This window comes from Mastigoproctus giganteus, chromosome 1 (assembly GCF_048544385.1).
Source record: "Mastigoproctus giganteus isolate SK-2022 chromosome 1, ASM4854438v1, whole genome shotgun sequence".
Taxonomy (NCBI): Eukaryota; Metazoa; Arthropoda; class Arachnida; order Uropygi; family Thelyphonidae; genus Mastigoproctus; species Mastigoproctus giganteus.
In genome coordinates, this window is record NC_143575.1 from 44,206,812 (window position 1) to 44,222,305 (window position 15,494).

Genomic DNA, 15,494 nt, shown 5'->3' on the forward strand with positions numbered 1-15,494 from the left:
GAAAAAAATTAATTATAAAATTTGTCATTATATGGCCCTCTGGCAATACAAATCACTTGAATAACACTACAGTTGTTCAATGTGTCCTCCATTTTGGTTAACAACAGTTTCCATTCGAAGAACAGCATTTTCTACAGCAGAAAATGAATCATGTCAACCAGAATAGCCAGCACATGACGTCTAATGCTGTCCTTCAGATCTGCCAGAGTTTGACATCCTTCCCAATACACCTAGTTCTTCAAAAAATCCCACAACCAGAAGTCGCATGGGGTGCGGTCTGGTGATCGCGGTGGTCAAGATGTCTGGAAACAACGGCTGATGACCCGTTCGTCTGTAAAGTGTTGCCTTAGCAATCTTTGGACACAACAGTGGATGTGGAGTGGCACACCATTTTGCACAAATATGGTATCCTGAAGGCACCCACATTGTTGCAGCTCTGGTATTGCAAAATTTGCCAACATTTCATAATATCGCTGTCCAGTGATGGAACTGGTGCAGGGTCCAGTCGGTGTTACGTGTTCAAAAAAATATGGCTCAATCATGAATGTGGCCGTAAATCCACACCACACTGTCACTTTTGGAGAATGCAACGGGACCTCTTGGATAACTTGAGGGTTTTCTGTTGCCCAAATGCGACAGTTGTACATATTCACTTGTCCATTTAAGCAGAAGTGGGCTTCATCACTCCAAAGGATGTTCCATGGCCAAGTGATATCCACTGTCATTCATGCCAGAAACTGTAGCACGAATATCTGCATCACTATGCTTTAGCTGCTGAAAAGCAGCTAAAGTCTAAAGTCAACAGTATTTCATTAAAACTACAGGGTTTCTAAAATGAAAGTATCCCTATTTAGGGGGCTCTTGAGTGAGTTCTTGTGCATGTGCATCTTGTCAGGATAGTACCGCAATACCTGATGCATTACTAGTCTTACAGTGGAATACGGCATGTCCACTTCACAAGAAACAGCTGGCACACTTGCGCTACCACATGGAGGTTGACTTGATAAATCCATGACAGCTATAGTCACATCTTCAACACGAGAGGAGTCCACTCGTTTTCGACCTCTACCTGGTTGAACACCAAGATGTCCTGTCAGTTCAAATTTTGGAATCATTTTGCAGACAGCACATCTGCAAAAGAGGTCCTTCTAGAGGTCCACGCCTTATGTGCTTCTGATGTCGGAATTCTCTGATAGCCGCAGCTGCATTGTTGCTGTTCTGATAGTACAGCTTCGCTAATAGTGCCTTTTCCTGCAGCGTTGTTGGCATTTATACTGTATAATTTTGAAGAGACTGCTTTGCTTTTATACAGTACAGTAGAGCTGAGTAGTGGCGCTGTGGTAATAACTTACAATTATGCAAATAACGTAAGTTATTTGCATAATTGTTACGTGCCATACAGTGACAAATTTTGTAACTAATTTTTTCCCCCAATAAATGCCGAGTGTATTCTTTATTGTACCTGTTGTCCAAATTTCTCTTCAGTACGAGCTTTAGAACTCGCTCCAGAGCCCTGTGCATAGGGATACTTCAATTTTAACAACCCTGTACATTTAATAAATGAATTTATTTTTTTCCATACAATTTGTATGGAAAAAAGAAATATTGATTGCATGGTTTTTATTGGTCTGATTTTATTGAAATTTGGAATGGCTTGTCAAATATTTTTTAAAGGGTCCGAATCAAATTTCACGATAATCCATCCAGGGAGTCCCTCTGTTACTTGTGGAGAGAGAGAGAGAGAGAGAGAGAGATGGATGGATGGATGAACATGAAGATGTTAGGCACAATGCATATTTATATGCAAACCTGCCTAAAAATTATACTGTAGAGTAGGGACCATCGGCCCACAGGCCAATCCGGCCTATTTTTGTACGGCCTTCTAAGCTGATGGTTTTACATTTTTAAATTGTTGGGAAAAAACCAGAAGAAGAATAATATTTCGCAACATGAAAATTTTATGAAATTCAAATTTCAATGTCCATGAATAAAGTTTTATTGGAACACAGCCACGCTCATTCATTTACATATTGTCTATGACTGCTTTTGCACTACAATGGCAAAGTTTAGTAGTGACAGAGACCGTATGTGGCACTCTCATTGCTTTGCATTGCTGCTCTGTGTACTACAAATCACTGATAATTTGACAGTGCTTCGAGTGCCATGCATTTCTCCGTACTGTGGCATTTTATTTTTATTTGATTACTAGTGAATACCCATCGTGTCAAAACAAGAAGAGAAAAGTGGACTTTGAATATTGTACTTTTAATGCTGTTTGGATTATTTTGTTATTGAATTAAATCCCAAAGCATTGTGTTTATTATGCAATGACACTGTAGCGGTGCTAAAAGAATGCAGTATATGTCGACATTACCAAACTAAGCACTCATCACAATATTCCCAACTCACAGGAAAGCAATGGTCAAAAAAATTAGAAAATTTAAAATGGAAAAATATCATCACAGTAGAATTTCTTTGCAAAAATAAAAAATGAAAATGAGGCTGCAACCAAAGTAAGTTTCCGAGTGGCTCATTTGTTAGCTAAGCAAGGAAAGCCATTTACCGATGGTGAAATAATTAAATTGTGTTTGATTGCAGCAGCTGAAGAAATGTGTCCAGAGAAAATAGACTTGTTTAAGACCATTAGACCTTCGGCGAGAACAGTTGCTCGAAGAGTTGAGGACATTGGGATCAGCATCAGTAGTCAATTAAAAACCAAGGCAAATGATTTCGAGTGTTTTTCCTGGGCTCTTGATGAGTCAACGGATGTTTTTGATACTGCTAAGTTGTTGTTTTTATTCGAGGAGTCAATGCTGAGTAAAAAGTGATTGAAGAATTAGCCTTTATGAATAGTCTGCATGAAACAACTACAAACGAGAATATTTTCAAAGTTGAGAAAACACTAATTCAGTACAACCTGAAGTGGAATCCACTAAGATGTGTTACAACTGATGGTGGCAAAAATGTGTGGAGCAGGAAAAGGCTTAGTTGGATAAATTTACGAAGCTTGCGAAAATTCAAGATGTTTAAAGCCTATAGTTATTCATCGTATTATTCATCAGCAGGTACTTTGCTGAAAATATTTGAATCTATCATTTATAATTGAACCAGTAATGTCAACGGTGAACTTCATTCCCTCTCATGGACTTAATCATCATCAGTTCCGTGAATTTTTGCCAGAAATAGAAGCTAAATATTCTGACTTGCCCTACCACACAGCAGTTAGATGGCTTAGCAGTGGCAAAGTTTTATTGCAATTTTTTGAGCTCAGGGCCAATATTGAAATTTTTCTGAATGAGAAGAATCATCCTCAACCACTATTATCAAACACTGAATGGTTTTGGAAATTAGCTTTTGTTGCAGACTTGATAATGTATCTTAATGAATTCAACCTAAAATTACGAAATGCAAAATTGATACTGTGGTAAAGTCATTTTGACGACAACTAATGTTTTTTGAATCACAAGTAATGTTAAGCTGCTTTATACACTTCGTGCTGTCAAAAGTTAAAACAAGAAGCAAGAACTCCATTCCCATACAAATTTGCAGAGGACATATTTTCAGAACTCAAACTACAGTTTCAGCACTATCCATATGTGTGAAAAGCAAAAGAAATTAGTATATTTTAAAATCAATTTAACTGCAATTGAGGGGGCTTTCACCTAACCACCAATTGGAAGCGATTAATCTGCAATGTAATCACATTCTAAAAGGCAAATATCAAGAGAAGAATCTAATCATCATCATCAGCCATTTTTGATCAACTGCAGGATGAAGGCCTCTCCAGCAACTTTCCAGTTCCTTCTGTTTTGAGCACCGGCCATCCATTTACTACCCACAAATTCATGAATTTCATCTATCAATCTCCGCCTTTGTCTTCCAGGTTTTCTTCTAGCTCCTCTTGGGTACCATTCTGTTATTTTCTTAGTCCATCTGTTATCATGTCTACGAGCTATATGTCCTGCCCAAGACCATTTTAGTTCTTTAGTTTTGATAAGAATGTCCTTTACTTGAGTTTGCTGCCTAATCCATGTGTTTCTCTTCTTATCTAACAATCTGATTCCCAATATAATTTGTTCCATTCTTCGCTGTGTAGTTCTCAGCTTCTCTTCCATTCTTTTGGTGAGTTCCCAAGTTTCACTTCCATAAGTCATGGTGGGGAGTATACATTGGTTCATTATTTTATGTTTCAGACAAACTGGGATATTGCTCTTCAGTATGTGACTATATTTCCTGAATGCTGTCCATCCAAAATTTATTCTTCTCTTGACTTCCAGCCATTTATCATTATTACAGCTAATAACTTGTCCCAGATAAGTATATGACTCCATCTTTTCAATTACTGCTCCTTCAATCAATATATCCCTTTCTGTGGCATACTTGTTCATCATTACTTTTGTTTTAGCCATATTCATCTTTAGTCCAAAATCTTTACTAACGGTGCATAACTGATTAAGATTTTCCTCTAATTCTTTGGGATCTTGGCTTATGACCACAATGTCATCTGCAAATCGTAAATGGTTTATCTACTCTCCGTTCACATTGACTCCTTTCTGCGACCAGTCTAATCTTCTGAAAGCTTCCTCAAGGGCAGCAGGAAACAGCTTCGGAGATATTGTCTCTCCTTGTCGAACTCCTTTTTTGATTTTAAATTTCCTACTGTCTTTGTCTAGTCTAATAAAGGAGGTAGAACTCTCATATATTTTCTTCAAAATCATATGTGGGGTATCTATGCCTTGTCTTTCCAGTGCCCGAAACATTGCCTTATGCTGTATGGAGACAAATGCCTTTTCATAATCCACAAATGCCAGGCATAATGGTGTTTTATATTCATTTGCTTTCTCCATTAGCTGTGATATTATGTGAAGGTGATCCATAGTTGAGAATCCTGTCCTAAAGCCAGCTTGCTCTTTCGGTTGATTCTCATCAAGTATTCTTTCTAATCTCTTAGTAATGACCCTTGTGAACAACTTGTAGAAGTGGAATAACAAGCTAATTGGTTTATAATTTCCAATTTCTAATTTATCTCCTTTCTTATGCAGCAAAACTATGATTGCATTATTCCACTGCTTAGGCGTCACACCTTTTCTAATGCACTTTGTGAAGAGTCTTGCCAATTTTTGTATTATGACTCTTCCTCCCAATTTTAATAACTCTACAGTAACTTCATCTTCCCCCGGGGTTTTCTGATTCATCATTTTCTTCAATGCATGTTCTATCTCATCAGGAAGAATATCAGGTATGTCGTATGCATTGCTACTTTGCAATCCATCTTCCCCACTGCTGGCATCATTCCCTTACTCCTTGTATAATTCTCTATAGTAGTCTTCTGCTATTTGAATTATGCCTTCTCTGCTGTTTATAAGTACACCATCGCTATTTTTCAGTATCATTTGTCTTTCTGTATTACTGCTCACGGCAGCAGATTTAAATCCTTTGTTTTCCTTTAATGCTTGTTCTACTTTTCTTGTGTTAAATCTTATTATGTCCTCTCTGAGTCTCTTTCTAATGGCTTTGCATAATTCAGTATACTCAATTTTTTCCTTGTTAGTATTTATCTTGCTCTTCATTTTTCGTCTTCGGTTCATCATATCAAGTGTTTCTTGACTAATTTTTTCTTCTTTGGATTTCTTTTTCCCTATAGGTTTCTTGGGCTTTATCACTTTCAGAAAGTTGTAATATTCCTCGTCGATATCTTGGTCCTGAGCAGTGTGCAGAAGCTCAAACTTGTTCTTAAGTTCCAGTACATACTGCTTTTTCTCCTCTTCTGTTATCTCAAAGACCTTTGTATTATTTACTCGAGTCAGTTTTTTCCTTTCCTACATCTATATCAAGTGTACATCTTACCATTCTGTGATCACTTCCCACATTTACCTTTTCCTACATCTATATCAAGTGTACATCTTACCATTCTGTGATCACTTCCCACATTTACCTTATTCAGGATGGTAACATCATTCACAATATATCTTCTGTTAGTGAGGATGAAGTCGATTTCATTAGTTGTTAATCCATTTGGACTCTTCCATGTCCTCTTTCTGTTCACCCTTTTCTTGAAAAAAGTGTTCATTACTGACAATCCTCGAGATTCTGCAAATTCCACAAGTCTTTCACCTCTTTCATTTCTTTCACCAATTCTAAAATTTCCTATATTTCCCCTTTCTGCACTGTTTTGTCTTTTTCCAAACTTAGCATTGAAGTCCCCCAATAATAATAGTGTAGTGGGTTTTCTTCTCATCTAGAAGACTCTCAATTTCAGTGTACATTTCTTCAACCTCTTCATCATCATGGGTCGATGCTGGTGCATAAATCATTATAACCTTTAGCTTGTACCTCTTAGAAATCTTGAATATTGGTCTTGACACCCTTGGTGATGTACTTTTGAATTCCAAAATGTTGTTTTTTAAATCTTTATGGACCAGAAACCCAACTCCACCTTCACTCCTTTCACTGTTTCCATTGGTGTACAGCAGATTTCCACTTGATAAACTTATAAGTGATTCATTTCTTCTTCTTGTTTCAGCCACACCGACGATATTCCAATTCACATTTTCTAATTCCTTTTCCAGCTCTAATATCCTGTCTTCACCGATGAGTGATCTTACGTTATAACAGGCCAAGTTCAGTTTCCATGCATGGCAGCCTGGTCGTACCCAGAGATTCTTAGCACCCTCTACTTCCACTCTGATCCTCTCACTGCTGTAAGAGGGGGAGTAAAAGCAAGCTGCTGGGGACTGAGGGCCATTTGTTTTGTCGTGCTGTCATATGCTGGAGGGTTTGGTCTTTTCCTTTTCACGCTGACCAGGCGTCTTGAAGAGAACCACTCTACACGTTCATTGCCACCTAAGTAACATAACAGGGCTTAACATTGAGAAGGTGTGCATGAGTGGATTTTAGGGAGGCAGGCCAACCGGACTTCTCCTAAATCTTCTGTAATAGAGAGATATTGGATCCATCAGTGTTTTAGGCTGAGTGTCTGATAACACGCAGGATACCTGTTCCCCTCTAAGCCCCTAATAGAAGCATCTAATAGAATTCTATAAATGCCTTCCAAGTGATGAATATGTTCAATTGAAAGCATATGCTTGTGGATTGATATCAGTATTTGGCACTATCCATATGTGTGAAAAGACATTTTCAAAAATGAAAAAAATAAAATCTCATTACAAATCAGCATTAACATTTTAACTTTGCAATCGATTTTGATGATAGGGAACACTAACTTTGAACCACTACAAATTGATCTGTAATAGTGCCACAGAAAGGGTTAGACTGGCAAAGGCAGATTATGAGAAATCGCTGGCAAAGAGAGCAATAAGGAACTCTTCACATATATAAGTGCAAAGAAGAGGAGGACAAATCAGATCAGACTCTTATGTAATGGAGGTTGGGTAGTATTAGATACCCCAGCTGAAGTTGCAGACGAACTCAACAGTTACTTTGCATTGATATTTACAGAAGAAAAACCCTTTGTGTCAATGAGATATTATGGGAGTGAAGTTAAAAAAATATATAATTTATGATGTTGAAATATCACATGTTTATTTAATGAAAAAACTTTCAAGCCTACAGGCCCGTAAGGCTCCTGGTGTTGATGGCGTATACCCTATAATCTTAAGGGAGATGGCAAGTGAGTGAATTGAACCATTGAGGCTAATTATGAGAGCATCACTGGACTTGGGATTAATTCCATTGCATTGGAAAAGTGCCAATGTATCTCCAGTACATAAGAGCGGTTCTAAAAGTGAAGTGGGACATTACTGACCTGGTCTAACTTCAGTAGTAGGGAAAGTCATGGAGACAATGATACAGTTGGAATTCAGGATCATTTAGATAGAAATGGAATCCTGAAGGATCCTCAGCATGGTTTTGTAAAGGGAAAATCATGTTTAACTAATCTGGTTAGCTATTTTGACAGGGTCACTCAAGAGCTGGACTTAGGGAATAACTTCGACATTGTTTATTTGGATTTCAGCAAAGCATTTGACTCAGTCCCACATGAGCGGTTACTTTATAAGCTGGAACAGGTTGAAATCACAGAGAAAATCCGATGGATAGCAGGATGGTAGAGGGCTGTAATAGATGATTATTCCTCAAATTGGGTTGATGTGAGAAGTGGGGTTCCCCAAGGATCAGTATCAGGACCACTATTGTTTTTGATTTTCATAAATGACATCAATGAAGGGGTAGTGGGCATGATGTCTAAATTTGCAGATGATGTAAAGATTGGTAGAGTAGTTAATGATCACCACCAAGCAGAGTGACTTAGATAGACTTCAAGGATGGTCAGAAAAATGTCACCTATGTTTTAATTCAGCAAAGTGTAAGGTATTACACCTGGGGAATAGTAATCCCAAAATAACTTATACTCTTGGTGGAGTTGAACTAAAGCCAGTAGTGGAGGAAAGGGACTTTGGTATTACGATATGATCAGACATGGAATTTTCAGAGCATTGTAGACTGGTTGCAGGGAAGGCCCATGGTGTGCTGTCGATGATTTATCAAACAATTTCGAGTAGAGATATGGACATCAAATTCTCTTTATATGGGGTTGTTAGACCACACTTGGAGTATTGTGTTCAAGTATGGAGACTGCACCTAAAGAAAGACATTGTGCTTGTTGAAAGAATCCAAAGACAGGTAACTTGCCTGGTGAGATCAGCATCCATATGAGGAAAGACTTCGAATATGTGAGTTGCAGAGCTTGGAAACTAGGCATCTTAGCGGAGACTTGATTCAGGTATTTAAGGCTCTGAGAGGCATAAACAAAATGAATAAGGACAAAATTTTCATTGTTATAAATGATTCTAGAACAAGGGGGCCATAATTTCAAGTTACGGGGAGAGATATTTAAACCGGATTGTAGGAAGTTTTATTTTAGCCAGCGACTTATAAATTACAGTTAGTCCCCGACTTATGTAAGCCCAAGTTACGTAAATTCTGACTTACATAAATTTTTTTGATAAAATCATATACTTTCTGTAAAATTTTTAAGAGTGAGGTTGAATGAAGGAACAATAAGCATAAGTTTTTATTTTCATTCCCATACAAATTATGTTGGATTATAACCTGTGGCGTAACTAGAATCTAGGTAAATAAATTTAATTTTCTGCTTTAAAAATTCTGAAGAAATCGACATGTGTTTGAGACAGGTGACCTGTTGCAATCTTCTTCACTTACGTTAACACTTTCTCCACAAATAACCTTTTCTGCAATTCTGTGCCGCTTCTTAATTTTATCTAACCACCCAGTGCTCGCATCAAATTCTGTATGTCCAAGGGACTGTGCAAATTTCAGAACTTGTTGCTTAATTATTGGACCTGATATTGGTATATTCTTTTTACACGTCATTTGCACCCATATTAGAACAGCTTTATCAACATCTTCGTATATAACTTAATTCGCTTCTTGTCTGCTCCTCCTTCAATTGCATTTAAAATTGATTCTTGATTTTTTTAAATTGTAGATAAACTGCTTGCAGGTATGCTATATTTGATAATATCTTTTTTCTTAAAACCCTGGTCAATATCATAAAGAACCTTGACTTTATCATTAATACTTAAACACTTTCTCTTCGACATCGTTTCCGCAACTGGAAACGATGTCGACTGCAGCTCTTGCCGATACATACACCATGTAGCCACCACAAACTTTGCTGCACTGGCCATATAGTGAATTGTTAGTACCACCTTCTCAATGACATTCTCTTTTCAATTCAACAGTATCACATGACCTTTCCTATCAATCCCTTTGAAAAAATATATGACTTTGTGAATTTTTTTAATTCTGCTTTCATTTATATATACACGAAAGAAAATTTATGATTAATGTATGCTGTATGTTACTTTTTAGGAAAAAAAAAAGAGCGTATAGCCTATGTGATTGAGGATAAATCATTCTAGAAGAATGAAATTTAAAAAAAATCATGAAAACCACCTACTGGGAGTCCAGTTAGACGAGAACGGACATATACAAAACCTGTCATATAATGATTGACAGGAAAGTCACGTGGTACGGTTGAGGTGAGAAGTGACTGTTACCCAGTAGGCATTACTAAAAACCGACTATCGAAGCATTCTATGTATTGTATATGTATTTCTCTAAAGATTTACCCACAGCGAATTTCATTTTCCCCCTTAGTCAACATCAATTTACAAATCTACCCTATTAATTGCAAAATTCATGACTACTTCTAAGAAAAGTCATTTGGTTTTATAACTGTAACAAAAATGAAACAAAGACCCCCCCCCCCCTTATGGGCATCAATGGCCATAAGTGTTCACTAAAAGGATGATTAATTCCAGATACTAATGAGCAATTTCGGTAGGAAGGAGGCCGTATATTTGATAAAATCATATACTTTCTGTTTAGCAGTAAATGCTTGAAAATCTCCAAAAATGCTTTTGCTATTTTTTTAAAAAATTCGTTATAGAGAGACTAACACTTGCTATATGGGATTAATTTTACATGTAATTTCATTTCAAGGTGCAATGTTTTGTGAAAAAATTCGTAATAAAGAGAAGTTTGTAATAGAGAAGTTCCACTGTATGCTGTAAAATAGTATTTAAATATGTAACAACTTTTTAACTCTCATAAAAGTGATCTTTAATATACACAGGAAGCACTCCGAAAAAAAATAGATGTACAGAAGAAAAGACAGGCCCTAGTACAGAGTCATGTGCAACAGCATAAGGTTAGTATTTTTCATCAGCCATTGTAATTATAATCTATATATTGAATACAGAATTGAGGGCTATGCAGTATATTCATTGCATCAGCCATTTTTTTTTAAATCGGTAGCCAACAGAGTGTGACATTAGATGAGTAATTAATCTTTAACACATTTATATAGTGTCAATTAAACAAGCATTTCATTTTTTGTATATTATGTAAAGAAAATCAGTTGTATTAAAGATTTATTGGGTAATTTTTGAAAATGAAAGACATATTCTGAACTGAAATAAAAGCAACAAAATGAAACTTTACAAGTCTTGCTTAACTTTTGATGAGTGTTTGTTTGTTATTTGGTTTTTAGGAGCATTAGCAGCTAAGGCCATATTGCTCCAGGGGGATATGCGGTGGTCATTCCCTGGCCCTTCTGCATCCTCCGTATTTGGTGGGCACAGGCTCGAACCCCGGTCTAATCAAGAAGCGTGTGCTACGCACTGCTGCTCCTGCCCACCTGGCTACGGAGGTGCTTTGATCAGTAGACATCTCAGTGTCTACTGAAGATTTGTAGATTAGTAAGAGTTCATGGCCAAATACCTGCTGAAGTGCATGGAGAAGGATCGTTTGCAAAATTTATTGCAAGATTATAACATTTTTCTGATGATTAGGATATTTGATAAAGAATGCTAGAACAGGTCAGCTCAGAAAACAATACATATAACTATGAACATGGAACAGAGACAACAAGTTAAGACTGAGGCTGTCAACGTATTTGTTAAACCTAATACTACAAGTTTTGATGAAAAGTTTGGTGAATGATCTTATAATTCCTGAATTTGAGCATGTGCACACCAAAGTTTTACTCGTTACATGGCAATCTAGTGAAAAACTGATTTAAGTGAACAGGTTTTTCTCATTTGTTGTGTATGCTGAAAATTATGAAATTTGAACAGCATTTAAATTGTAAACATTAAAGAATGGGAAATCCCCGACTTACGTCAGGGTTGCGTTCCATGGAATGCTACATAAATCGGAATTTCCCCCATGCTTCTGCAGCACTCATAACTCTGCTCGCTAAATTGATTGAATCAAAAAAGAAGTGTTCGATGAACATGTAAATAGAATTATTTATTGTATTTATTCAAATTTTTATATCATGCGCAGGAAAAATTACAAAAGTGTGCAATTTAAAAAAATTTCAAAATTAAAAAATTACAAAAAAAAAAGAGAGGTGACAGGCATAACATCAGTAAGTTTTGCCTCTCGAGCATCATTGCCAGAATCGACGTCTTCAGCTGATAAGAACGCCGCTGCGGAGGTTGAGGGCTGTGGTGATTTAGAAGGGGTTGGCTGCTCAACCTTACGAAAGAACATAGTAATGGATGACTGGATGGTGGCTTTTTCTTTTCATTGTTGATTTCTTTGTAGCAAGCAAGCATATTATTCACCCATTTGTTAACTTTTAAGAATCATTCGTTGTCAGGATCCATCTTCTTAAACCTCACCATTGCCGATGCAGTTTCATGAAATGCCATTGCCGTCTCACTTGCGATGAAGCATGTCGGCTCCTCATTTGGTTCATCTTGAGCTTTGTCAGCATTTTCTTCCTTCTCTTCTTTCTCTATTCACTCCTTCACCTGAAGTAGCTCTGCAACCTTTACAATCTTATCTGTAACCTTTTCATATGATTCATCTACAAATCCTTCGGAGCCCTTTTACGTGCCGTGGGCATATTTTCTTCCATGCACCATTTAAACAACTTTTAGTAATTTCCGCCCAAGCCTTATTAATATTTAAGATGGTATGGTAAATATTGTAAAATTTCCAAAAGTCTCAATGTAAAATTTTTCTTATCTACTGCAGACAATGCCTGAGCAAATTTTGTGTGTAAATTGTATGCTTTTAAATTCAAAATAACACTCTGATCCATGGGTTGGATGAGTGAAGTCGTGTTTGGCGGTAGAAAAATGACCCTCACATTCGAATTGAAATCATCTAGATGCGTAGGACGTCCAGGAGCATTATCTAATAGATGCAAAATCTTGAAAGGAACGTCGTCTTTACAATATTTTTCAACCTCAGGAATTAAGCAGCATTTAAACCAATCCTCAAAGAGAGATATTGTTATCCATGCCCTCTGGTTCGATTGGAAATCCACAGGTAAGGTGGCTTTATTGATGCCCTTAAATGCACAAGAATTTCCAGAATGGTACACAAGCAGTGGTATTAATCTGTAATCTCCCGCTGCATTAGCCCCAAGCAAGAGCATGGCCCTATCTTTTAACACCTTGAAATCTGGCATTGTATTTTCCTCTTTGGCAATGCATGTTCGAACCATCATTTTTTTCCAATACAGAGCAGTCGCGTCAATGTTAAAATTTGCTGCGTTGAATAGCTGCCTTCATCAATAATTTTTTTCCAACATATCACAATTTCTCTGCAGCTGCAGAATCGGCACTGATGACTTCATTGCATACTTTAACGTTGTGAAAACCAGCGCAATGCTTGAACCTATTAAACCACCTGTTGCTTGCCCTGAACTTGGGTTTCAGTTTGCTGTACTTATCCTTTAATATCTTTATAAATACTTGTTGCTTTTGCTTGGATGGTCATTAGACTCAGCGGCACTCACTTCTGAATCTGATTTTCCATCCATATTATTAATAGCTTTCCCATCTTCGATAAAGCACCTGAATACTGTTTGTGATCACTGTTGATCTTAAATGCGTTGATCCTTTAATATGTTCTTTTATACGCACACTGTCCCTTAAAATAGTATTCACTGTTGAAGCAGCGAGACCTAATTCCATGCAATAGATGACAAACTTTGTCCTGCTTCATACTTTTTAATCATTTTCATCTTCATTTCTAAATCAATTTTGTTTCGTTTCGTGGCCTACAACCATCTGCAGTTTTCGTTGGTCACTTTCCCTTCATCACTGTAATAGGAATGAAGAGAAGTCTGAAAATTTATGTTTTATTTGATTGAAGATTTCGGTGAAGGGGAACACATTTTACCATAATAGCTTAAAAACCAAATAATTGCAGTTATCGGTATTATCGCAAATGCAATAAGATCAAGTTTACCACCCGTTTATAATTAGATGCACTAACAGAAAAGCCCAATAAACCGGAACGTGTAAGGTAGTGCAATTTCCATTATAAATATGACCTTAGCTTAGTAATATAGCGAAATTTTCAATTACCAAGGACTAGGAATGAATTACAAAAAAAAAAAAAAAAATCATTGGGTTCACATTACCTCCATATTTTCACGATACCTCCATTTATTCATACAGGATGCAAAATAATTTTCCACGATTTTTTTAAATTTGCACCAGCCGGCAAAAACTTACGTAAAGTCGAATTTCCATAAGTCAGGGAGTTCTTTGAAAAGCCAACAATGGAAACATATCAAATGCTTTTTGCAGTTTATAGAGATGATACTATGGTGAAAAAATGGAAAGTGTCATCAGCAAAGTCCTGAAAGGTGCCACAGTAAAAATCACAGGTGAACTAAAATTAAAGCCAGAGAAAGAAATCCTGGGCACAACTTGCTTTCTCAAGCATTACTGTGAGGAACCAAAGAATTCTGTACTGGTTTATCTATTTTTGGGGCTGGATTCAGGAGTACATCACTCTACATGGCATCAGACACTTAAGTTTCAGGTGAAACCCAGAATGATTTTGCTCCATGCACAACTTGCGTGGTGCTTCCATAGCCAGGTGGGAAGGAGCAGCAGTGCGTAGCACACGCGTCTTGATTAGACCGGGGTTCGAGCCCGTCACCAACAAATACGGAGGATGCGGAAAGGTCAGGGAATGACCACCGCACATCCCGGACCATATATATCGCCTTAGTTGCTAATTCTCCTAAAAACCAAATAACAAACAAACAAACAAGCATCAGCTCGCTTCCTTAGAGAATTAGTCACACCTGACATTGCCAGGCATGACTATAAATTTAGTCTATTGCACGCCCGATGTCTTGCACAAAGAAATGACTCTCCATCAGATAGTGAAAACTTTGCATACTTGTGACAATTAGTGCAAGCAAAATTGCCATAACTGACAGGACAGTCACAAAAATTTAATTTATTCAAAAGTTGTCTTACATGTTTGTCTTTAGGTGGCTTTAGTAATAGTATTTACCATGGTCCTTGAGATTGTCACAGACATTCTCTCAGATATGCCAGACAAGCTGTACTTGCTACCTTGGGAGTCTAAAATGCTGATGCAACTGATATTCGGGTGACACTCATTTCAAGCGAACCCAATTTCAGCAAAGTCCGGACAGTCTGTGATAGCCAAATCCTTTGCTTGCACCTTCACAATGGCGGGACTGTTAGTAATCCTGGGTATAACCTCCATGCTCAAGCACATGGTGGGTGACCACCCAGGTGTGAACCAACGTAAGCAGGGGTCGAGGTTTGGCGCCCACACCACATAGAGGAATGCCGCCCCTCTGTGTTACCAAGCAGTACTAGGTGGTAGATGACTCATCAACCGATGCAATACCACCACTTTGCTTATTGGAGGCTTGAAGTGGTGGAACCCATGTTTAGTCGCCAGAGCTAAGTTCCGGTCAACCCTTCCCATCTCTTCCATCATGCAGTATGATTGATGACTATTGAGGTTATGATGAACATTGTGGCGAGATCCAATCTTCCTTACATTTTGAGGGTACAGCTCTAAAACGGTGTTCGCAGGCTGGCCGCTAGTTAGTACACTGGACCAAACCTATTGGTAACTCTCTAGGAGACTTCCAGATCAGCTAGTGTATAATCTTGCTACCTCTACTCTGCCAGATAGTGACTAGAGGGAGT

At 37.5% G+C, this 15,494-nt stretch overlaps 1 protein-coding gene across 2 annotated transcripts in view; it reads left to right on the forward strand.

Annotated features, from left to right (window-relative positions):
* Positions 1 to 15,494, forward strand: part of swm (Zinc finger protein swm) — a 370,487-nt gene that overhangs the window by 270,946 nt on the left and 84,047 nt on the right. For both annotated transcript variants that reach the window (XM_090372448.1, XM_090372445.1), the window contains one exon: positions 10,619 to 10,693. In XM_090372448.1, coding sequence (XP_090228574.1) covers positions 10,619 to 10,693 — 75 coding nt within the window. The remainder of the gene's footprint in view (positions 1 to 10,618; positions 10,694 to 15,494) is intronic.